General features: G+C 49.6%; 1 protein-coding gene across 9 annotated transcripts in view; it reads right to left on the bottom strand.

Annotated features, from left to right (window-relative positions):
* GREB1 (growth regulating estrogen receptor binding 1) overlaps positions 1-24,889 on the bottom strand; it is a 127,333-nt gene that overhangs the window by 12,729 nt on the left and 89,715 nt on the right. For 5 of the 9 annotated variants that reach the window (XR_014083710.1, XM_081596546.1, XM_081596545.1 and 2 more), the window contains 10 exons: positions 22,958-23,153; positions 20,495-20,631; positions 18,575-18,914; positions 17,330-17,445; positions 15,825-16,024; positions 13,736-13,825; positions 10,922-11,529; positions 8,285-8,387; positions 4,314-4,472; positions 3,210-3,352 (listed from right to left, as the gene is read on the bottom strand). Coding sequence is in view for 8 of the 9 variants with exons in the window: in XM_081596546.1 (XP_081452672.1) it covers positions 3,210-3,352; positions 4,314-4,472; positions 8,285-8,387; positions 10,922-11,529; positions 13,736-13,825; positions 15,825-16,024; positions 17,330-17,445; positions 18,575-18,914; positions 20,495-20,631; positions 22,958-23,153 (2,092 nt within the window). In the remaining variant the exon portion in view is untranslated. Of the gene's footprint in view, positions 1-1,079; positions 1,453-3,209; positions 3,353-4,313; positions 4,473-8,284; positions 8,388-10,921; positions 11,530-13,735; positions 13,826-15,824; positions 16,025-17,329; positions 17,446-18,574; positions 18,915-20,494; positions 20,632-22,957; positions 23,154-24,889 lie in introns of those variants that run through there. The other 4 variants (XM_081596551.1, XM_081596552.1, XM_081596549.1 and 1 more) reach the window with 2 other exon arrangements.

Here is a 24,889-nt window from a genome sequence, read left to right as displayed (position 1 = left end):
GGCCACAGGCTCCCATCCTGGTGCTGACCCCTCGGTACCCAGGGGATGCCTCTGCAGCCGCCTGGCCCTTCCGGACTCTGTATTGGACCCAGAGGTGTGCTGGGGCACCAACCAAAGCCTTCATGCTCCAGGTCACATTTTTAATTTCAACAAAGGTTATTTCATACTTTTAATTTCAACAAAGGTTATTTTCCCATCACAGGTAACCTGTGTAACAGCAGAAGACAATAACTGTGTAAACGTGTATGCGTCTGTCTCACGCATCACGTCCAGACTCAGGAATCAATGAACAATCCTAGGTCCTCACTCCCACGGTGAACATCCAGAGGTCTTGGGCTCACTTCCATCCCTAAGTCTAGCCTCACTTCCAGCCACTTGGTCTAAAGAGTCTTCCCGTTACCCAATCACTGTGCCCACACTGCTCCTGGTGTGACCTCCCAGCCCGGCTAAGCCCAGGCCAGAGGTATGCGGCTCTGGTGTCCACAGCAGGGCCTTACCAACCCCTCTCCCTTCAGCTGCCCCTGTAGATGCACAGCTAGTCTGTCCCGTGCCCTCCCAGGAGCCACGGGGGCCAGGGCAGGGCTGACATGGGCCAGGACATGCTGGCTGTGACACCTGACGGACTGTGGCTCTGCTTTGAGGGCCGAGATGAGGGAGAAACAGAATCTGACCAGGTGAGGGAGCAAAGAGGGACATAACCGGGGAATTTCCTAAGACGGCCTCCCAGGGGAGCCTTGAGCAATGAGGAGAAAGAACCAAATAGCAGAGGCAGTGACCTGTCAGCAGGGAGTCAGCGTGTGCCCCTGTGTCCTCAGGGGACCTGGTTTCACACCCCTGCGAGCGTGGCCCCGGACCAAACCCGCGTACACAGAGGCTGGCCCCAGGGGCTGGAGCTCAGACCTGCCCTCCTCCTCTTCCTCCTCCTCCAGGCTCCGTCCACTCATTCACTGCAGACCCTGAAGCGACCAGGGACTGAACTCTTCGAGTCTCTGCATTCTTTACATTTCAAGATCAAGAAAATGTTTTCACTTATATTTTTCTCTGCCTTGAAAGAAAAACTTCATCTCCAAGGGAAGAAATGTTAGGAGGGTTTATCTGCAGCAAATAGGATTTCTGATCATTTTTAATCCTTTGAAAAACCACTCATATGTATTTTCTAATTTTGTCTAGAATACAATTGCATCATTTGAAAAAAATCTGTGCTTAAAGGAGATAGGTGCTACTTCAGTAGCAGCTAAGCTCAAGGCAGGGAAGATTTGGGAAAATTAAAGCTACCATCTGCTGTTTCCCTCTGCAAAGGGGACAGACAGAGGAAGCTGGCGCCCTTGTCACCTTCAGGCCTTTCTGGGGCAGCTATGGACTGGAAGAGCTGTCCCGCACCCCTGGGTGCTGCACAGCTATCTGTCTCCCATCAGCTCCGGCCGCCCCTGACTCCTCTTTCCTTGCCTGCATCTGAAATGAAAAGAAATTCTAAGTGTAAAATCCTACTCTCCATCTGTTTCTAGATAACCAGCCCACAGGCCCCCACAAACCTCCACAAGGCTGTGCTTAGTTGCTCAGTTGTGTCCAACTCTTTGCAACCCCGTGGACTGCAGTTCACCAGGCTCCTCTGTCCATGGGGTTTCTCCAGGCAAGGATACTGGAGTGGGTTGCCATGCCCTCCTCCAAGGGATCTTCCCAACCCAGAGATCGAACCCAGGTCTCCCATACTGCAGGCAGATTCTTTTACTGTCTGAGCCACCAGGGAAGCCCAAGGATACTGGAGTGGGTAGCCTTTCCCTTCTCCAGCGAATCTTCCCGACCCAGGAATCGAACCAGGGTCTCCTGAATTGCAGGCAGATTCTTTACCAGCTGAACTACCAGGGAAGCCCTTCCACAGGGCTAGTAAGAGACTATTCAAAACTGATGAATGTTAATTAACTCAACTTATTGTGCCAATCATTTGGCAATATATACATATATCAAATCATTATGTTGTCTACATTAAATTTACACAATGTTATCTGTCAACTATGTCTCAAAAAACTGGAAAACTTGTTCATTTTCTTATCAAGTGTTCATCAACTGAAAAAATCAATTTAAAAAATAGAAAAATAAAAAAATAAGGAGATGGAAATACCCCTCCCAAGGTAGCTTTGCCCCCACCAGGCCTCAGCAAAGAGTTCTCACTGCAAAGGCCCCATTCCTCCCCACAGCACGGATGCCTCTGTGGTCTGTCTGTGCCCACCCACCCAGCCTCCTGTCCTGGGACCAGCTTTCACTCTAAGCTCCATAAACACCCACTAAAGTCACTTCTGATTCCCCTAGACACCCCTCGTCTCCCTGCTATTGCACTTGCCATTCGCTCCTTCCCCCGTCTCCTGTCCACCTTGGCTCCTTGGCAAACTCTTATTGATCCTTCAGAACCTTCTCCCCTGCTCCCTACCCAGTATCATATCTTTGTTTATTAAATGGGGATAATGCCATAGCGTTGTGGGGTTTTAATGAGAATTAAAGAAGAAACTCAACAGCACGGTTTCCTAACCAAGTGCCCCTTGAATGGATCACAGGTGTCACTCGAACATAAACTGCTTCAGCCAGAGCCCTGGGAGCAGTCTTATCCACCTACCCAGGATCCAGGGCAAATATCATTTTCTATCACATAAAAAATTGGGAAGTACTGGTATATAAAAAGTGCCTAGTACATAGTCTGGTGCATAGTAGATGCTCAGTAAATGCAAATTTCTCTCTTAAACCTCATAATGTCTACACGTCAACCATATTGCTTTCCTGCCAGCTTTAGCTTGCTCCGAAGTTTTGTTTATGTGCACCTGTCCATCCTTAGACTGTGAGCCTCAAGTCTGGGGTTTTCTTCACTTCTGATATAACAAGCACTCAGGAAGTGTCTGCTGCACTGAACTAACTAGAAATTGCTGAGATGTAAAGAAAAGTAAGACACTGATAGCTGGTTAACTCTGCCACTAATACACGTGTCACCCCAGGGGAATCACTGTTCGGTAGCGTCAGTAATAATTTCAGAGATGCTTGAAGGGAATGGAGGATTCAGGACGAAAGGGCTTCTTCCAGAACTTTCCACCTCCTGACTGCAGGATGCAAACATAACTAGAAGAAGGAAACCGAGGTGCTAGCCAAGGTGAAACATGTAGCCGAGAGCCGTCAAAGTGCCCTCTGGAGTCTACCTGGGGGGCTGACTGGGGGCTCCGTCCTACCTGGTAGCGGGGGTGGAAGCCCATGTACTGGTGGCACTGCTCACAGTGATGGTACGTGTTGTACGCTGCGAACTTGGACAGCCTCATCCTCGCTGTCTGGCGTCGCATGTACAGGTCCTCCGGCTTCCGGTGAGTCCCTCTGTCTGCACGAAATCCCAGCATTAAAGAGTGCAGGAGGCCCAACCAATACTCTCTCCTCCCGCTTGTTGGCAACGAAACACTGTAACAGAGCTTCCTGGGATCGCCTCTCAGCTGTCTGCCCCAAGCTGACTCCACTGGCCAGAAAGGACAGAGTCTCAGTGGGATAAACTAGACACTACACGCACATGGCGTCTCCCTCATCCTGCTATGGATGTTTTATAAACCTATTCAAGGATTTGATTCGTGACCATGGAAATTGATCACTGACTTAATATGCAAATGCTGCAAAGCACACGATCAGCTCTAGGATTTCAAACGACTTAGCAAAATTAAGATTTTAACACTCAACCTCCATTCGAGAAGGTCTACGTGAGGCATGAAGGAGGCTTCAGTAAACGGCATCTGCTCTGAGCTCAATGAAGATAAAATGATGGAATCGACAAGGAGACCGGTATCTTCCTCTCACACTGCGTTCACTGAACTTTCCCGGTCAGCACTTATAATCTCACTGGCCACTCACATCCGACATTTGTCACCAGTGACCCTGAAACCCGGCAGGGTCATAATACTGTGAAAATTAGTGGTCCCCGAAGAAGGAGCGAGAAAACGAGAGACCGAGGGCAGGATGGGAAATAGATGCATTTTGCTGTAACAACCCAAATTCATAGAAAAACATACATCTTTTTCTTCGATTAACAAGAATCTTCAGAGTATTCCAATCACGAAAAGACATCAACAGCATCCTCACATTTTTCCACACTAATGGAGCACGAGTCTTCCCTTACGGGGTCGAAGAGCGTTTCCTGTCCAGAGAGGTCGTGACCTCACTGCTCTAACAGGCACCACAGGTTCACTCATCACCATCAGATATGTTCATCACTAGCAAAATTTAGCTCATCCCTTTACGAGGCTATTCCCACATACTCTGGAAGAAGATGGAAGCAAGAGTTTGACAAATCTGACCTTCGCTCTTTATGTTCTGATGGTGTGAGCAGATCAGACTGGCGTCCTCATACTTCGGGTCGTGAATAATGTAGTCAAAAGGCAACTTCTTGAACAGCTCCAGGTCTGGCCAGGGGTCACTGAGCTGGAGGTAATGCCAATCCGAATCTTCTCTGAGGTCTACAGGATCGGGAGAAACACAGATATGTGACAAAATGGGATGTGAGAAGTATTTATTTCAAATGTGCACAAGGGTGATGGTTGGAGTGGAACTAATGCTGAATCTACAAGTTACCACGGGATCTCAAACGCCCAGGTACATGTTCCATTTTCAGGATTCTAATTCAGCAAGAACGTGCATTCAGCTCTCTATCCAGAGGAAAAGCCTTATGCTGGGTTTCCTATGGGATAGGCTTGCTATTCTGACTTCCACTAACTTCCACTCCTCCCAATACACGTAACCCTGTGCTCTGTGCTTCTCCCTGGCCCTGTCCCTCAAATACACCACACTGGTTCCCAGCACCAGAAGAAAGGGATGCAGTTCTCTCTCTTGCTCTTATACCTAAATGCTACCCAGCCAGTAAGGCCCAACTCCTATCACTACACCTCTAGGAAAACGCTTATAAACGCTCAGATCCACTGGCTTCCCCTTTCTGAATGCCAACACTACTCCTGGCTCAATTCATGTTTTCACATTTGCCATGAATCATTGTACATTATAATCAGTGTAGTCTACAGTGCTCATTAAATGCTCGTTCGCAAAAAGGTAAAAAATTCTAGTTGGTCCAACCCCAAATTATGGAATACATTGATTTTATGTATATGATATTTTATACATATGATACTGAAAGCACTGCACTCAATATGTCAGCAAATTTGGAAAACTCAGCAGTGGCCACAGGACTGGAAAAGGTCAGTTTTCATTCCAATCTCAAAGAAAGGCAATGCCAAAGAATGCTCAAACTACTGCACAATTGCACTCATCTCACATGCTAGTAAAGTAATGCTCAAAATTCTCCAAGCCAGGCTTCAGCAATATGTGAACCATGAACTTCCAAATGTTCAAGCTGGTTTTAGAAAAGGCAGAGGAACCAGAAATCAAATTGCCAACATCCGCTGGATCATCAAAAAAGCAAGAGAGTTCCAGAAAAACATCTATTTCTGCTTTATTGACTATGCCAAAGCCTTTGACTGTGTGGATCACAATAAACTGTAGAAAATTTTGAAAGAGATGGGAATACCAGACCACCTGACCTGCCTCTTGAGAAACCTGTATGCAGGTCAGGAAGCAACAGTTAGAACTGGACATGGAACAACAGACTGGTTCCAAATAGGAAAAGGAGTACATAAAGGCTGTATATTGTCACCTTGCTTATTTAACTTATATGCAGAGTACATCATGAGAAACACTGGGCTGGAAGAAGCACAAACTGGAATCAAGATTGCCAGGAGAAATATCAATAACTTCAGATATGCAGATGACACCACCCTTATGGCAGAAAGTGAAGAAGAACTAAAGAGCCTCTTGATGAAAGTGAAAGAGGAGAGTGAAAAAGTTGGCTCAGAGCTCAACGTTCAGAAAACTAAGATCATGGCATCTGGTCCCATCACTTCATGGCAAATAGATGGCGAAACAGTGGAAACAGTGGATGACTTTATTTTTAGGGGCTCCAAAATCACTGCAGATGGTGATTGCAGCCATGAAATTAAAAGATGCTTACTCCTTGGAAGGAAAGTTATGACCAACCTGGACAGCATATTAAAAAGTAGAGACATTACTTTGTCAACAAAGGCCCGTCTAGTCAAGGCTATGGTTTTTCCAGTGGTCATGTATGGATGTGAAAGTTGGACTGTAAAGAAAGCTGAGCACTGAGGAATTGATGCTTTTGAACTGTGGTGTTGGAGAAGACTCTTGAGAGTCCCTTGGACTGCAAGGAGATCCAACCAGTCTGTCCTAAAGGAGATGAGTCCTGGGTCTTCATTGGAAGGACTGATGTTGAAGTTGAAACTCCAATACTTTGGCCACCTGGTGAGAAGAGTTGATTCATTTGAAAAGACCCTGATGCTGGGAAAGATTGGGGGCAGGAGGAGCAGGGGACGAGAGAGGATGAGATGGTTGGATGGCATCACCGACTCAATGGACATGTGTTTGGGTAAACTCCAGGAGTTGGTGATGGACAGGGGGGCCTGGTGTGCTGCGGTTCATGGGGTCACAAAGAGTCAGACACGACCAAGCAACTGAACTGAACTGATATGTATCACTATGTCCATATATCTATATGTATCCTAATATATATATATATATACACACACACACATATATATATCTCCTACATGTCCATAAGAAAGAGAAAAAAAAAGAAGAGGGAGAAGAATGCTTATTATGTATTTAATAGATGCTCAGTGATTCATATGTGTAACATCATTTAATCTTCACAACATCCTGTAAAAGCGGAATTAAGCACATTTTGCCAAAGAGAAACCCAAAGCAATAGGAGAGTATTTGAGAAAATAAGGCTGTGAAGTTTAACACACTTCAGCCAAATCCTCTTTATCACTGGTATACCCAACAAAACATGAGACAGAAACTCAGCAGACCCACTGACTTTCATCTGCAATACGGTTCCAAACTGTGGGGGGAAAAGGTGGAAAACTCAGAGCGCAGATGAGTGTAGATACGGTTCCTTTTTCTTTCAAAGCAAAGATCAAGGGCTAGACAGGCTTCCTGGGTTCTAAATTTTCTCTCAGTCAAAAGGCAAACATAGTTAAGAGTATGTAAAGAAGTTCTGTGTGTGTAAAGGGCAGGACTTCTTTCTTTGTCAAGGCTGACTACATTGCACGTATATACCCCTTCTTTATCCACTCAACTGCTGACGGGTGTTTATCCATCAATGGACACCATACAGTTGTTGCTGCATCTTGGCTATTGTGAATGATGCTGCAGTGAACATGGTCACTATGTGAGGTGACTGTGGTGATTATTCCACAATGTGTATCAAACCATCCAGTTGTGCACCTTAAACATACACAATAGAAGTGCTCTTAGATGCCACTGCAGCCTGGTGGGGCCCCTTCTCTATAATATGGACTCCTTGCACAAATCTTCATTCCCAGCAGATTCATTCAGTAGACTGTTTCAGAGCCACTGGGGCGGCGCTGGAAGAGGAAGTGGAGGAGGTGCTCTACAATGAGCATGAAACATGTTCAAAGACAGTCTTCCTTTAATCAGGATAAACTCCACTCTGGGAAGGAGGAGAAAAGCCTATTTCCCACATATTATGTATTTTTCATTTTGCCCCACGATGCTGACCTATGTGCTCAGCAGTCTGAAAGGGAATTCTCATTTGATGGACAATTCCACTTTCTAGAGGCAGCGTGCACGCATGCTCAGTCGCTTCAGTCATGTTCAGCTCTGAGACCCCATGGATTGTAGCCCACCAGGCTCCTCTGTCCATAGGATTCTCCAGGAAGAATACCGGAGTGGGTTGCCACTTCCTACTCCAGGGGATCTTTCCAACCCAGGGATTGAACCGGTGTCTCCAGCACTGGCAGGTAGATTCTTGACTCACTGAGCCACCTGGGAAACCCCCTAAAGGCAGCAACCAAATCTAATATGGTTCCAGTTCTGCTACCCCTGAGCTGGCTCCTGAACATGTTACTTAGAAGGAAAATGGATTAACAATATCTGTCTCTCGGTGTGGTAGAGGAAGTGAATGTAAACTATCTGGCACAGTGGTTGACATTTGGAAGGTACTCAGTAAAGAGCAGTTATTTTTAGTATCGTCATTTTATCTTCCCTGAGGCCTCCCAGGCACTACTCTAGGATTGGGCAAAATGACTACAAGGGAAAGATACAAGCCGTCCAAAGCCCTTGGGAGGAGTCGGATCGTTAATCTGAGAACTCCATCCTGAAAGTAAAAGACACAAGCAATGTCACTTGAGAAGCTGATGAAGATCATTCCAAGCCCTGGGGTCATGAACAGGGAACTCACTGATGTTGATCTCTTCCTCATCGTAAACATCCACTTCCGTCAGCCGAATGAGCATTCTGGACAAAATGCTGAGGAACTGCAGGTAGGCGCCTGTCTTCCCGATCTGCAGGGACAGTGAAGTGGGAGCCGACCATCAGTACGTCCATGCCTAGCGCAGGCAATTAAAATGAGGGCTGGGGGATGCAAAGACCTTTGACGCAAAATGTGGCCTGAAGAAAACTGGCACAGGCAGACAGATGAACTCCCATGGGCAGGAGACCCACCTGCTTATCAGTCATTGCAAATGTTTTTCCAGATTTTAATTGGCCATCCTGTTTAAGCTGTTAGAAATAGGACTCCACCACAAGCTGAACAAATGTTACTTCAGAAAAAAAAAAAAAATGAACTGACGTTTTAATAATGCCTTAAAAGTCTTGCTCAATTGCAAATTGTGATCTTATGTTAATGGATGTATCTGTAGTGGGATAACAAAATTCATTGTGGGAGATGTGAAAGGTTGGCATCACACTTCTCTCCTCTTAAGTTCAGGACTTCTTTCTCTTTCTTCTTGTATTAGAGGGTCCCCACCCCCATCAAGCCAGCACCAGGCCAGTATACTATTGGTCTTAGTGCACTGACGTCACAACTGGTTGCAAGGGGACCTGGGGGCTAGCCTCCTCTCCTGCCCACCCTGGCATCCTAAGAACGTGCGCTCCAAGTTCTAAGCTTAATGCCTGGTTCATAGGAAGGATTCAACAAATGCTGATGAATGGAAAAGCTAACTTATAAAATAAAATATGACATACAACTGGGGGGAGATTTAGAGAAAATATTTGCAATGCATATGATTCACACAGGATTAAAATTTATACTCTAAATAACAAAGCAAAAGGAAATAAAAGTCAAATGGACTGAAGGAAAAATAAATAAGAGAAACAAAACCAGAAAGTCATTGTAAAAGAAATATCAGTGACCAATAAACATTAAAATATATTCACTCTTACTAATAAAACTATGATATACAAAATACTTACCCCTATCAAAAATGCAAAAGTTTTAAAGACTGATAACATTCAGTAAGATGAGGGTATGGAAAAACCAGGATTCCTTTATAAAAAACATTTTATTTTCCCTATTTTTTAAAAATTACACAAAGTACTATATGCTTACTTAAAAGTGCAAGAAATACAGATCAATAATAAAGTAGTGAAGTTGCTCAGTTGTGTCTGACTTTTTGCGACCCCATGGACTGTAGCCCGCCAGGCTCCTCGGTCCATGGGATTCTCCAGGCAAGAATACTGGAGTGGGTTGCCATTTTCTTCTCCAGGGGATCTTCCCGACTCAGGGATCAAACTCAGGTCTCCAATATGGCAGGCAGACTCTTTACCGTCTGAGCCACCAGGGAAGCCCAATAATAAAGTAGAATAGTCACAGATTCCAAGCCCTCTCCCGTGACAGCTCTCTTGTCAGGGATTTTTGAAGATATTTTCACACATGCAGACACATACACATATTGGTTTTTCTGTGTAATTGATATGACCCTATGCATATATTATTCTGCACCTTGATCTTTAAAACGGAGATATCTTAGAGAACTTTCACTGTCAGTATATAAAGATGTAGCTCAAATTTTCTGTGGTTGAACTGCATGATATCCCTGTGCCCAAGTATATTCAATCAAGCTTGACCAACGGAACACAAGGTGCTTCCAGTTTATTTAACTACTGTAAATTACTAATACAAAAGTGAGCACTTTTATACATATTTTTGTGGGTCTATGTTTCTTGGGATAGGTAACTGACGAAGGAAGGAACATGAGAGTGAAAAGGAAACGTGTCTTGAGTGGGGACAGGGATGATGAAGGGGACAATCACAGTGCTTTTTAGGGGTCAGACGGACATGTTCCAGGCGTCCTACCATGACTCTCGTGTCTAAAGCTCCTGTTCTTGTGACATAGCTATTAGCTTCCTCATGCTCAGATGAGGACCCTGAGGCAAAGAGAGAGCTGGAACCGGCCCAGGGAGGCAGGTGATGTTTTAGTTTGAATCCAGCCCCAGCAGTTCCCTGCAGGGCCCACTCTTCGCCCCGGCTCTGTGTGGCTGAGTCCCCCCTCCCAAAACTCCACACAAACCTCATGCATCCTCATCACAGGCTCACGACCCCTGACAGTCACACCCAGGTTCCCGCCATGATGACAGGTGAAACTGTCTTTCGTTGTCAGAAAAATACAATGAGCTGGGGGATGGAGACAGGCCTCCTGCCTCCCTGTTCTGTTTCACCAAAATCTTGCAGGACAGAAACAGGGATCAGCTTCCACTGTCAGAGTGAGGGGGAACCACACTGACTGGCTGTGAGGACCCAATGGAGTAACGTGAGAAAAGCAGAACCATAATGTGAACGAGCAAGAAGGACCCGCAGAGAACCCCTCCGGCCCCACATCACTCAAAGGAGGAAACTGGGGTCAGAGGACGGAGGACACCCCGCCGTGGGCAGCAGGAGGGTCCCTCTACCCGCCCCCTTAGGGCCATGAGAGATGCCGCCTGGGGGACGGCAGACGCAAATAAGGGATGCTCTGGGATGCTCTCAGCCCCAAACCAGCCTCTGGGTGTGCACACAAGAGCTCCCCTACCCCCTACGGAGCCCGGGGGCAGCACCCACCTGGGGGGGCCCGCTGAGCAGGAGCCGGCGCGGGTGGAAGCCGTCCACGCGGCCCTCAGCACGGTTGCCATAGTCCATGTGCCCCGGCCGAGGCACCGTCCACTGGCGGTAGTAGAGCGACTGCTCCGTGGACGTCATGGTCTTGCTGAGCAGGGGCCGGAAGGAGCTGGCCCACATGACTGAGTGCGAGGGCAGGAGCGAGGCGGCTTTGGGCAGGCCGCTGCCATCTGTGGACGTGACCATGTCGTACACCAGCTTGGGCAGGAAGACCACAGGCGGCTGCCGGCAGGCCTTGGTCATGGAGCACTGGGAGGCCTGCAGGACGAGCGGGCCGGCGGCGGGCAGCGCCGGTGAGGAGGCCGAGCCTGAGGAGGATGCCGACAGGGCCGACACCTGGACACCCCGCTGGCCGCCCTTGAGACTGGGATCCGGCTGTGAGGCCAGTCCCGGGCTGTGCCTGCTGATGACTGACGGTGGCCCCCCCGCTGCCCGGAGCCTCTGTCTCTCTCCGGGGGCCCTGGCCTCCTCCGAGGAGCCGCAGGGCGGTGGGGACCAGGCCCGCTCCCCCTGCGAGGGTCCGGCCGAGGACTCGCCGCACGGCGCCGAGCCTGCAGAGAGACGCCCGTCAGTCAGGGCCCAGGATCCGCCTCCCCAGCTCCAGCTTCTGCAGCACTGACTCCCTTTACCTGCAATGATGGGAATTTCCAACAAGGCAATTTCCCTTCTGGTTAAATATGGACTTTTTCTTCTTCTGACAAAGCCCAGAGGTGCTGCAGGGAGACAGCCAGCGCCGCTTCCCTGGCCCCACACGCTCCTCCAAGCCTCTGCACCCGTAGCCCCATCTGTCCCAGACCCTCACAGTCAGCGCTCAGCCCACCTCTTGCTCCAGTGCAGGTGGGTCTCAGAGCTCAGATCTCCCCTCTGCACGGCAGAGCGGGGCTTCCGGTTCAGCAAAACTCACAGGACTGAAAAGGCTCGACTCTTTAGCTTCCAGAAGAATTCAAGAGAGAAAATGCCACACCCACAGCAGCTACCCAAAAGCAGCGTTTCTTTTGCCCTCCCCCATCGGTGGACCATGTCGCAAGCCAAGGTGAATGTGGGTTCCTGGCACCCAGGAGCAGCACCCTGGTCCATCTTTTATATTACCCTGCGCATGCTAATTCGCTTCAGTCATATCCAGCTCTTTGTGATCCTATGGACCATAGCCCACCAGGCTCCTCTGTCGATGGGATTCTCCCGGCAAGAATACTGGAGTGGGTTGCCATGCCCTCCTCCAGGGGATCTTCCCGACCCAGAGACTGAACCCTTGTCTCTTATGTCTCCTGCATTGGCAGGTAGGTTCTTTACCACGAGCGCCACCATCATCCTGGACCTCCTGAAAGGTGGGGGTTTCCCCATCTCTGAAACATGGGGGTTATACGCAAGGCCACAAGAAGCATCCCATTGGAAACTCCCTAAGGTCTCAGGATCCTCTGAGGAATTCTGAGAAAGTCCCCTCACAGGACAGGGAGGCTGGCCAGCAGCCTGGATATTCTACTCTGCCTGACAACACTGCACAGACCAGCAGGTCCCAGAACCTTCTACAAAGCTGTGAGCCCAGGATCTGGGAAGAGCAAAGCACCACACCTCTCTTTTCTAATGACCTGGAGCACCCACTCCTCAGCTCCCCCTGGTGCCCTGGGTCCCTCTGTTGTTTGGGGCAGAAGGATAAGAAAAAGCTGTAGCATTTGGCTTTTCTGACTGACTCGTGCCTATACATCAGACCTTCCTTCCATCACAGAGTCCATGCTCCTGTTGGGAGGCCTCTTTTGACTCCTTCTGTGCACATCTGTAAGGGAGACCCTCAGCATCTAACCCACTGTTATCCATGGGCTGGTGAGGAGGGGGAAGAAGAGAAGAAATCAAAGAAGACCCCAGGCCGAACCCCCTGGTGTGCTCTGACCTTTGCAGCCACGCCATGACCCTAAGCTGTTGCCCCAGGACCACTCACTGCACCCAAGCACCAAATAACCTTCATACCCCGGGCCTCCTCTACCTTCAAGGCCCAAAGGCCAGCTGCTCTCTAAAACCTGCAGGGACTGCCCCTGACTCCTAAATCTGCCCTACTTGGGACAAACTTCTTCCTATACACAAGCATAACATCTCATAGTGTGAACGTGTGTGCAGAAAATACACAGCAGCCCCTACTGTAACGCAGCCTGGTCCAAAGGAACCATGAATTCCTTGAGAGCAGGTGTGTATCTAATGGGTCCCTCAGTGCCCCGAGCCAGGTAGAGAGCAGGTTCTCCATAAATGCTTGTGGTGGGATGACATGTGATCTGTCTCACGTGTGCTGCCCCGGACTGCTCCCCTGAGGCCAAGGCAGCCCCCAGGACCCCCATTCCCCAAGTGCGGTCCTCTGCCCAAGTGCGGTCGGGTCCAGGGGTCAGTGGAAGTGGACACTTGATAAATTTTGCTGCTTCTCCCCCAGTGAAGCCTTCTGTGTCCACTTCTCTCGGCCCTCAGACTCGACAGCAACACTCACCCAGCTCCTCGCCCCAATTTCCCAAGCCAACAGCTGCCTGCAGAGCACCGAGGGGTGGCCCTCTGACACCGCCCGGCACAGGCTTCCTCCCAGGACAGGAGCCACCACAGCCCAAACCCCTCATAATCCCAGAACCACCCCCAACCCCGGTCCAGAAAGACGTGTACTCTCTAGAAAGGCCCCCTTCTCTTTTCAGTTCTAGCTGAAAATAAAGAATCTCTTTTCAGTCTCTGAAGTCTCAGAAAACCAAAACGGTCCAATAGTGGGATCTTTATCCCCTGGAGACTTACTGGACGCCTTAGAGGAGAGGGATGAAGACGCAGAGTCGTGAGAGCGGGATCGTTCCCTCTTCACAGGGCTCCTCTTTTCTGACGTGGAGCCTGTTTCAAAACACACATTCTGAAGAGGCCTTGTAATCATGGTCCCGTCTGTTCCCCTAGCACTTCAGTTTATAAAGTGTATTTACATATAGCATCTCTCATCCAACCATTCCTCCATCCACCCATCCCATCTGTCCATCCATCCTTCTATCTATCTATCCATCCATCCATCCCTCTATCCACCCATCTGTCCATCTATCCTTCTATCCATCCATCCACCCATCCGTCCATCCATCCTTTTATCCATCCATCCACCCATCTGTTCATCCACTCTTCCATCCATCCATTCCTCCATCCATCCCTCCATCCACCCATCTGTCCATCCACCCATCTATCCTTCCATCCATCCATCTATCCACCCATCTGTCCATCCATTCTTCCACCCGTCCATTCATCCTTCCATTCCTCCACCCACCCATCCATCCATTCCTCCATCCACCCCATCCATCCATCCATCCCTTCATTTATCCATTCCTCCATCCATCCCTCCATCCACCAATCTGTCCATCCATCCATCCACCCATCCACCCATCCATCCATCCATCCCTCCATCCATCCACTCTTCCACCCATCCATTCCTCCATCCACCCACCCATCCATCCATCTATCCACCCACCCATCTATCCTTCCATCCATCCACCCACCCACCCACTTGCCCCTCCATCCATCACTCCATTCATCCATCCATCCATCCATCCATATCCCCAGGCCCCCTCCTCTGAGGGAGAGCTAAGGAGACAGGTATATGATGCAAGGCAGGCCAGTGAGGCACTGGCAGGTTAGTGGGGCTCCTGCCCAGGGGTCATGGCTACAGGATGGAGTAAGGAGGGCAGATAGGGCAGACCTGGGACCCAGAAGCCAGGTACTCACCCAGCAGGAGGAAGCAGGAGAGGGGAGACATCCTGGGAGAGGGGACCCTGACCCCAGTTCTCAATGGTCAGCTGGGGTTTCCAGGTGAAGCATGGGGCAGAGGGAACTCAAGTGGCTGGGAGAGCAACTGTGTGGCCCAGAGGTGACAGAGCAGGGCACAACCATGAGATGAGTGTGGCCAAAGCTCAAGGGGCGGCATGGGGGCCAGAAGCCGAGAGGCGCAAAGGGGAAAGGTGGGTCAGGAGATGGCAAGAGTGTGGATTCCCTCCATGGGCAATTTCATGTCAGGGTCCCACCCACCCCTGTGAAAAGCACCTACAGCACCAGGAGGGTCTTTCTTCCCCATTTTACAGATGGGCCACCTGAGGCTGGAAGAGGTGACATGACCTGTCCAAACATACACAGCCAGAGATGGAGGATGGGCAGGGAAGAGGCGTTCTGGTCTTCTGGCTCTCCTTCAGTCTCTCTCTCCACTACACCAGACCCCACAAATGCCCTGCACTTTCACGGCAGCAGCTTTTTATGTTTTTCTCCCTGTCCTGTTGACGACAGCCAGATGCCTTGCACTGTCCTGATTTATGTGTCCTATTAAAAAACATGGTGTCAAACTCTCACGTCTGCAGACGAAATTGGCCTGTTTCCATAAATCCCAATAATGGACACCTCCTGTGAATTCACATAGAAGACATAAGCGAGTGAATCTTAAACCAGCCAGTAATTTCACCAGCAATTCAAACAAGGCATGAACTTAAGCCCTAGGAAATCTCCATTTTTCTTCCTAGTTTTTAAGAATTTTAGAGTTTCAAAGAAATTGTTGGGATTTCCATTTTCTCACACCACCAAAAATGAGGGGTGTGGTGGTGGCTTAGTGTTAAGTTGTGTCCAACTTCTGCAACTCCATGGACTGTAGCCTGCCAGGCTTCTCTGTCCATGGGATTTTCCAGGCAAGACTACTGGAGTGAGTTGCCATTTCCTTCTCCAAAACAGGGGGGAGGGGAAGCAAAATCTGAAATCACCGAAGGATTTCCCCTAAAGATGTATCTAGATAGTTCTCATTGGGAGCTGCCGACCAGCAGACAGGCCAAGGACCACCCTGAGTGGGGACAAGGGGCTGGACCGGCCTCCCCACCTTCTGTCACCAGCTCCTCCTCCTCGTTGTCTGTGCTGCTCAGCTTCTCCGCATCGCTCTCCAAGGCCTCGGTCCGGGCCCCCTTCTCCAGGGGAGCCTCACTGCTCACGAAGTATGCGGCCAGGCCCAGCTCCTGCTCCAGGGCTGTCCTCACCAGGCAGGAGGAGTTTATGAGCCGCAGGTCACAGTATCGCAGGGACCTGGGAGGAGGTGGAAGAAGGGATCTATCAAGAGCCTTCTACCAGGAGGCACTGCTGCATGCCGGCGACCAGCACCCTGCCTGCCTCAGTAGGCCCTCAGGACTCAGGCCAATGGAAAAGCAGACAGCCCACCGTAAGCCCTGAGCACCGAAGTCCATTTGACTGTAAGCCTCTGGGGGCCCCTGCTGGGTACTTAGCCCTGTGCTGCCTGGAATCAAAAGAACACTGACTTTCTGGTCAGATGAGAACAAGGCTTGATTTCCAGCCCTGCCTCTTCATGGCGACAGGACCTTAGACAAACTGGGCAACTTCTCAGGAGGCTCAGATTTTTTTCATCTGAAGGATATGAATGAATATTAATAACCACTTAAATGTACTGTTACAAGGCATATATGCAGTAAGTGGACACCTGATTATTCCAACAACGTTTAGCATGTGTCCAGGACCACGTCTCATGCAAGGGAGAGGATGGCCATCAAGTCACTGCCATATTAGAAACCAGAGTTTGTCTGGGAAGACACTCCAATGAGTCATGATGTACGTGGAGGGGTGGACACATAGGATGGGCAGGGCAGGGCTCAGGGGAACAGCAGAGGGCTTAGAGAGAGGCAGATGCGGCTGCAATCAGGCTCTGTAACTACTGCTCCTGTGACCACAGGAAAATGGCCTTTCATTTGCTCACCTAAAAAACAGGGTAGTAATATTAACATTGCAAGGGACAAATGCTAGATCAAAAGTCCAGCACAGTGCCTGATACAAAAAGGAGTTCAGTAAAGCTCACTCAAATTTAAGATAAAGGCATTGTCTTAGTCCGATGGAGCTGAGGACTGGAAGACTTGATCCATGACACAGCAACAACCAAGGTCGAACAGTTTGGAGCCACTTTTAGCTGGCCCGTGAGTACACGATGCAAAGTGGCCCTTCTCTAAGTGTGGTGTGGCCCAGTGGAAAGAAGCCAAGCAGCTCGGAGTCCACCATCCACCATACCGGCTTAATCTCTGGCAACCTCGGTTTCCTCATCAGCCCCAAGGCCTCCACCCATGGAGCCCAGCAGCAGACCCCACACCCACCCCTCTGAGCCCAAGGGGTTCCTGTCTGAGAACTGGGAAAAGCTGCCCAGGCCCAAACACCTTCCACTGCCATTTGCTGGAAAACTGTCACCACAAAGATACAAGCTGCCGATGATTATGATGTGACTACCACTGAGAGTCAGGCAGGGAAAGCCTGACCTGGTAAAGCCCCCAGGGGTGCCTGGGTGGCTGGCTCCCACAGACCCCCAGGAGCGCAGCCCCCCAACTCACTCACCTTGGTAAGGACTCCCCGTGTGGGTCCATCCCACTGAAGATCAGGATGCAAGGCAGGCCCTCCAGCTCCAAGTACGTCTGAGGCCGCCACTCTGCATCCTCTATGTTCTGCCATACCTGCAGATAATTAAAGAGGGAGACAACTGTGGGACACCACCATTCCCGACTAGCCCAGCGCTAAGGGAACCCTGATGTCCTCCTGCTGATTTAGAGCCTTTGCAAAGCCTCGTCTGAGCCTTATCAAATTTATACTGCAAATAAGCACCCCATTGGCTTCCCCACTGGATTCCCAGCCATGTAGAACGCTGCCTGGCACTCATCAGCCGTTTAAGAAATATCTGCCAACCGACCGCCTTAATCTTTGCTAGAAAGTATACATTCTCAGGCCTTCCTTGGGAGCTCAGATGATAAAGAATCTGCCTGCAATGTAGGAGATCCAGGTTTGATCCCTGGGTCAGGAAGATCCCCTGACGTAAGGGAATGGCTACTCACTCCAGTATTCTTGCCTGGAAAATTCCATGGACAGAGGAGCCTGGTAGGCTATAGTCTATGGGGTTGCAAACAGTTGCACATGACTGAGTGACTAACACTTCACTTCATATCGTATATGCTCAACTGTCTAACATTTTGTACCATGCTGTCCCCATTGTGAAGCTGTGCCCTCACAAATCCTTCCCAATTGCTCAATATTCTTGCCCTAAGCCTTTTGTATCATCTGTCACCTGGAGGTCTAGTGGAGAGGGAAGTCTATGGGCCGGGCACTGTGCTCATTTGGGAGGCTGAGATGTGTGGCGGTGTCCCTGCTGTCTGCCAGATAACAGGCAGGGAAAACAGAATCTGTGCCAGGTTGGGGGCAGAGGGCAAGGAGGGGGAAGTGAGGCTTTCTGAAAGAAGGAAAGACTCAGTTGAATTCTGTGGACCGACAGGTATTAGCTAAACAAAAGAGGAGAAGAAAGGAACCCCTGAAAAGAAAGAAAATCGTGCCACGGCCCAGAATTTTGAAACAGCAAGACAGGTTGTTGGGGAGGGTGCAGTTTTTATAAATAATGTGGTAAAGCTAGACTGAAAGATGCAGGTAGGGATGTGGTTAAGAGAGGAGACGGGAGGGGTGGCCAGGTGTGCAGAGGCCACATCAGAGGAGACATAAAGTTCATCACCAGTCTACCCCTTCCCCTCTGCTCCCCGCCCCCTGGTCATCATCTCCACCCACCCGTCCTCCTAGGAGTCTGTCCCCGCCTGTCCCCACCTTGAGCTGCTTCAGGAAGTGCTTTCCGATGGTGATGCCCGAGCCGGGGTTCCCCAGGATGATCTCAAAGTGCTCCTCCAGGGCCAGCCGTGCCCGCACGTGGGCCAGCCGCTCATAGGCCACGGCCGCCAGTGGGGAGCAGGGCACCCGCAGCAGGACCATGAGCCCGTGGCCGCAGGGACACTGCTTCGGGGAGTTGATGAGGTTCTGCGTGATCTCCAGCGTCTCCACGGACGTGTAGTTCTTCATCTGCGAGAGGCCACTCACAGCCATCATGGCAGCCGCGTAGTGCTGCACGAGAACAAAGGTCCTGATCACCGCGCTGTGCAGGCGGGGGAACCTGCAAGGAACAGAGAGACCACGCCGTGACCCGGGGCTGTGACTCCAAGGACGCCCGCGCGCTCCGGGAGAGCAAGGCCTTCCGGGGCCAACCGGTAACCAGACATCTGCCATCCAGGGCAGAGAGCATGCTTGCTGCAGGAGGAGCTGGGGAACTGAACAGAGAAGCAGAGGCAGACAAAGGTCAGTTCACACAGCCTCAGTGTAACATCTTGGAGGAGATCTTCCCTTGGCAGGGCTACGGGAGCTCAGCTGACAATCCACCTGGCCTGATGAAATCCATCAGCATCGGAGCTGAATGACAGTTTCCCAAAGGGAGTGCTGAAGAACACCAATCTCACAAGACACTGGACATGCCTTGCACACTAGCCCTCTCCTGGAGATTCACAGCACACGTGGCCAATGGAAGGCACTGAGAACTCTCATTGGGAAAAAGAACTTTTTGGCAAATGTAGGATTTATCACACATATATGACCATAGAACCCCTTTTGGCATAACAGCTATTATGCAGTGTGGAGCGGCCTAGTTTGGAACACAGTTTAGGAAGTACAGATCTAACTCACTCCCTTTATCAATAAGAGAGAAAAACAAGCTGCCACGAGGACAGACGACAGAGCTCAGTTCAACACCCACAGTAAGCAGCAGAGCCAGTCATTTTGTTTTATATTTCATGCATGTGTGAAGTCACTTCATTTGTGTCTGACTCTTTGGAACCCCATGGACCGTAGCCCACCAGGCTCCTCTGTCCAGGCAAGAATACTGGAGCAGGTTGCCATGTCCTCCTCCAGGGGCTCTTCCCGACTCAGCGATTGAGCCTGCGTCTCCTGCATTGGCAGGCGGGTCCTTTACTGCTGAGCCACCTGGGAAGCCCCAAGTGTTTTTTATTAGACAGTCTGTAAATCTGGGCCTGCCTTTTCCACATATACACTGTGTGGATGTCAGCCCTTAACCTCCCTAAGCCTCCGTTTCTTCATCTGTAAAGTGACAACGTTGATACCCACCTCAGGGGTCTGCTGTGACAGGGTTGAAAAAGTAACACTGATTTTGGGTTCAGACCCAGTTCTGTCACTTTCTAGATGTATGGCCTGAGAAAGTCATGGGGTCTCCCTGAGTCTCAGTTTATTTGCAAATGTGAATAATAATAACAGCTGTCTTAGAGAGGTCAGGAAGACTAAATAAGATAAGGAAAGTAAGGCTCTTGGAACAAAATAGGCACATGGTAGATAAACAAAGGAAATAAAGACAAAGCCAACTGATCACCACTCTCTCTCCCTTTACACCTTTGGCGTCTTACTTCCTCCCATTTTCTTGCCCTCCCTTGAGTCTGTGAGTCCCACAGTCCCACATTCCAGCATATTTCTGTCCATTCTCACTGTCAAATTTTCTGGAGCACCAACATGATATCACCAGCCCAATATGCAAAACGAGGAATAAACTAAGATCATTTCAATGGAGCGACTTGAGTCACCCAGGAAGGGAGGCAGGTGACCTGCTCCCCAGACATGCCTTGGCTGCACATTCATTCCTCACCTGGCACTGGACTACTGAGCAGTTTTAGGAACTTCGAGAGAGACGTGTACCTTTTTCCCAGTGAGGTGACCATGGCCTCAAAGGAGCTGTCATATCTCAGCAATGGGAGGCTGTGTCCTGAGAGTGTGGACTCGATGAACTCAGACAGCCCGAAGTACTTCTTGTTCTCAGGATACAAGTCGACGCCCTTAAACAGAGATGCACCTTGGTCACAACAACGACACATTTGTGGGAACTGCCAAGGTCACGTGCTGGGGGCACAGGCGACCTGAACGGCATCTTGATCTAAACTGAGCTGACTCTGCAGTGCCCTGGGTGACCTTTAATAAATGTCTTTCCTCTGCAGACCCAGAGCACAGAGCACTCCGTGCATAAAGGCCAGTGCCTCCCCATCACTCAAGACTTTTCCATTCAATTGACGTCAGTGCCTTGGCCAAGAAGAAAATAAACCTTGTTTCCTTTTCTTTTTTTTAAGACGCACAACTTTTTTTTGTTAAAACTGCTTCTTTCAAACAATTTTAACTGGCTTTAGGAATAGGCAAATCAATTATTTTGCATTCAGCTGTTATTACATCAGCAGAATAAAATGTATTTATCTAACCAATTTTACTCACGTTGATATAAAATTCCTCACAAACTAACATCAGAGCTTATCAAACTTAAGAGAAGAGGGAAGTTGGAGAAGGATGCTAAAACTACAAAAGTGAAAGTGAAAGTCGCTCAGTCACATCCAACTCTTTGCGACCCCATGGACTATACAGTCCATGCAATTCTCCAGGCCAGAATCCTGGAGTGGGTAGCCTTTCCCTTCTCCAGAGGATCTTCCCAACCCAGGGATCGAACCCAGGTCTCCAGCATTGCAGGTGGATTCTTTACCAGCTGAGCCACCAGGGAAGCCCAAGAATACTGGAGCGAGTAGCCAGCCTATCCCTTCTCCAGCAGCTCTTCCCAACACAGGAATCAAACTGGGGTCTCCTGCATTACAGGTGGATTCTTTACCATGAACTATACCCTCAGGTAGCACAAGGGTTAAGCGTGAGGACCATAGAGTCAGCCAGACTGGGTCATATCCCAGTCTGGCTCCAGAACTTTCTAGATGCATGGCTTTAGGTAAGTGGCTTAACCCATCCCCTCTGCCTCATCTTCCCTATTTGTAAATCAGAAATCAATGTAGCATCTGCGTCTTATCCAAGTTCATGAGATAAAGCACTTTGAACGTTGCCTGCCAGGCTCATGGTAAGCACTCCACGAGAACAACTGTCGTCACCATGTATGTATATATATGTACATATTTGGCTGTCAGGTGTCAATTGCAGCATGCAGGATCTTTCTTTGGGGTGCACAGATTCCCCAGTTGTGGCGCTCAGACTTGATAGTTGCCGTGCGTGGGCTTAGTTGCTCCAGGTCTGACACTGTTTCCACTGTTTCCCCATCTATTTCCCATGGAGTGATGGGACCAGATGCCATGATCTTAGTTTTCTGAACGTTGAGCTTTAAGCCAACTTTTTCACTCTCCTCCTTCACCTTCATCAAGAGGCTCTTTAGTTCTTCCTCACTTTCTGCCATAAGGGTGGTGTCATCCGCATATCTGAGGTTATTGATATTTCTCCCGGCAATCTTGATTCCAGCTTGTGTTTCTTCCAGCCCAGCGTTTCTCATGATGTACTCTGCATATAAGTTAAATAAGCAGGGTGACAATATACAGCCTTGACGTACTCCTTTTCCTGTTTAGAACCAGTCTGTTGTTCCATGTCCAGTTCTAACTGTTGCTTCCTGACCTGCATACAGGTTTCTCAAGAGACAAGTCAGACTTTACTTTTTGGGCTCCAGAATCACTGCTGATGGTGACTGCAGCCATGAAATTAAAAGATGCTTACTCCTTGGAAGGAAGGTTATGGCCAACCTAGATAGCATGTTTAAAAGCAGAGACATTACTTTGCCAACAAAAGTCCGTCTAGTCAAGGCTATGGTTTTTCCAGTGGTCATGTATGGATGTGAGAGTTGGACGGTGAAGAAAGCTGAGCGCCGCAGAATTGATGCTTTTGAACTGTGGTGTTGGAGAAGACTCTTGAGAATCCCTTGGACTGCAAGGAGATCCAATCAATCCATCCTAAAAGAGATCAATCCTGGGTGTTCATTGGAAGGTCTGATGTTGAAGCTGAAACTCCAACACTTTGGCCACCTCATGCGAAGGGTTGACTCATTGGAAAAGACCCTAATGCTGGGTAGGATTGGGGGCGGGAGGAGAAGGGGACGACAGAGGATGAGATGGTTGGATGGCATCACTGACTCGATGAACATGGGTTTGGGTAGACTCTGGGAGTTGGTGATGGACAGAGAGGCCTGGCGTGCTGCAATTCATGGGGTCACAAAGAGTCGGACACGACTGAGCGACTGAACTGAACTGAACTGAACTGACCCCCAGCTGGGTGCATCAGTCAAATCTTTACTGAACAGAACCTCTCCCAGCCCAAGGTCACTGGTGCAGCGGGCCCAGCCGCCCGGGCACTCACGTCACTGTAGGAGGCTGGCCAGTGGATCTCGTTGTAGGGGCTGACAAGGGTGTGCTGCGTCTGCAACGCGTACGGGAAGGAGGTCACGTGGAGCGTCACGATGTTGGGGGCCTCCTTCACCTCCTTGCAGTTGAGCAATCTGTCCACCAGCCCCACAGACGGGTCACTTTGGGAGTAGAGGTTATGAACAGCGCTACTGAGGGAGGAAAAAGGGGAGAAGAAATGGTAAGTGGAACGACCAGCGTTGTCCTGTCACCTGACCAAGAACGAACACTTGGATCAATTGACAATGAGCCCCCCAGTGCTGCCAACAACCAAAGCTTAGAACTCTGCTCTTGACTAGGAAAATGAAATTTTAAAGAAAGACCCCAGTGGGATTTCCAGGGAGTACAGTAGTTATGACTCCTCGCTTTCAAGGCCAAGGGCATTGGTTCGATCCCTGGTTGGGGAACTAAGGTCTTGCAAGCTATAGGGTGTGGCCAAAAAAGAAAACAAAAAAAAAACTGAGTGCACTGCAGGTACCTGTCAGGGACTCCCCAGTCATGACCTATTAGAAGCCTGGATGGGGGGAACAATGTTTATAGAGGAGCACGTGCACAATACACAGTCCACCTGCTTCTCTAGAACAGGGACGCTCACTCAGTTGTCAACAGGCCGCCTTTTCTCCCTTGGTCCAATCTGACTGCACACCCATCTCCTTAAGTTTTTTCTCTAAAGTCCCATGACCTTGAATTGATCCCAAGAGGGCCTAAATGGTACATTCTGTACCAAATGTTACAGCATAGGACCAGCAATAGGAAGCACTTTGGACAGAGGTGGAGGAGACAGTTGCCTCTCAGCCTTCCTCTGGGGGAGAGGGCCCCTGAGTGTTGTCTGCTGTAAATTGAGGGGGATGGGAAAAAAAATCAGTGCCTCACTTCTTGGGTGGCAGGTCGCCACTCAGAGAAACCTACCCACCAAAGGAAAATGGACAATATAGCTTTTTATATAATTCAGAATGTTCAAATTCGCCCAGTGCTAGACTGGACACCCTTTACCTGGGTGAACTTTAAGGCTCTGGCCAGCCCTGTGCTTCTGCACCCGCTGTAAATCAGAGCCTTCCTCCAAAGTCCAACCCATCATCTTCCCTCCCTCCTCATCCAGGTCAGGGGCGGTGTCTAAACACACGACCCCAGTCTCACGGAAATGTCCAGGAATCCTGCCAGACTCCAAGCTTGAGAGCATCTGAAATTCATACAGATTTATGTTCATTTGAGCCAAGTAAGTGAAATCACCCTGGGAAGGGCAGCAAATGTGACCCACATGGTCCAGAGCTATGAGCTTCGGTCAGGAAGGGGTTGGGTAGAGCTCCTCCCATCTGGGTCCCTTTCTGGCACCAGTGCAGTACCCACTGTTCTGCCCCCGCCACCCTTCTCCCCCCAACCCAGCCTGAGATGTTGAGCAAGATGTCCACCTTCTCCAGTTTCCATAATGATCCCTTTTAGAGGCCTTTTAGCTCATAGCTCAGTTGGTAAAGACTCTGCCTGCAATGCAGGAGACCCGGGTTCAATCCCTGGGTTGGTAAGATCCCCTGGAGAAGGAAATGGCAACCCACTCCAGTATTCTTGCCTAGAGAATCCCAGAGGAGCCTGGCAGGTTACAGTCAATGGGTTGCAAACGTCGGACACACTTAGCAACTAAAACACCACCAGAGGCCACCTGAGATGACCCCTCAGCTAACTTCTGGCCCTACGGTCTGAAACAATCCCACAGCATCTGCCTACAAATGCCAAGCGCCCAACATCATTCATCTTTTTAACACTTACACCCACTGTCGCAAATATTATCCATACGTTGCATGCATTGCACGCTCAGTCGCTAAGTCATGTCTGACTCTTTGCAACCCCAGGGACTGTAGCCCACCAGGTTCCTCTGTCCATGGGATTTCCCAGG

Source organism: Giraffa tippelskirchi, chromosome 4 (assembly GCF_054371585.1).
Source record: "Giraffa tippelskirchi isolate mGirTip1 chromosome 4, T2T-mGirTip1v1.2.pri, whole genome shotgun sequence".
In the NCBI taxonomy this organism is placed as follows: Eukaryota; Metazoa; Chordata; class Mammalia; order Artiodactyla; family Giraffidae; genus Giraffa; species Giraffa tippelskirchi.
The sequence above is the reverse complement of the archived record's forward strand: the minus strand, read 5'-3'. Positions and strand labels throughout refer to the sequence as shown.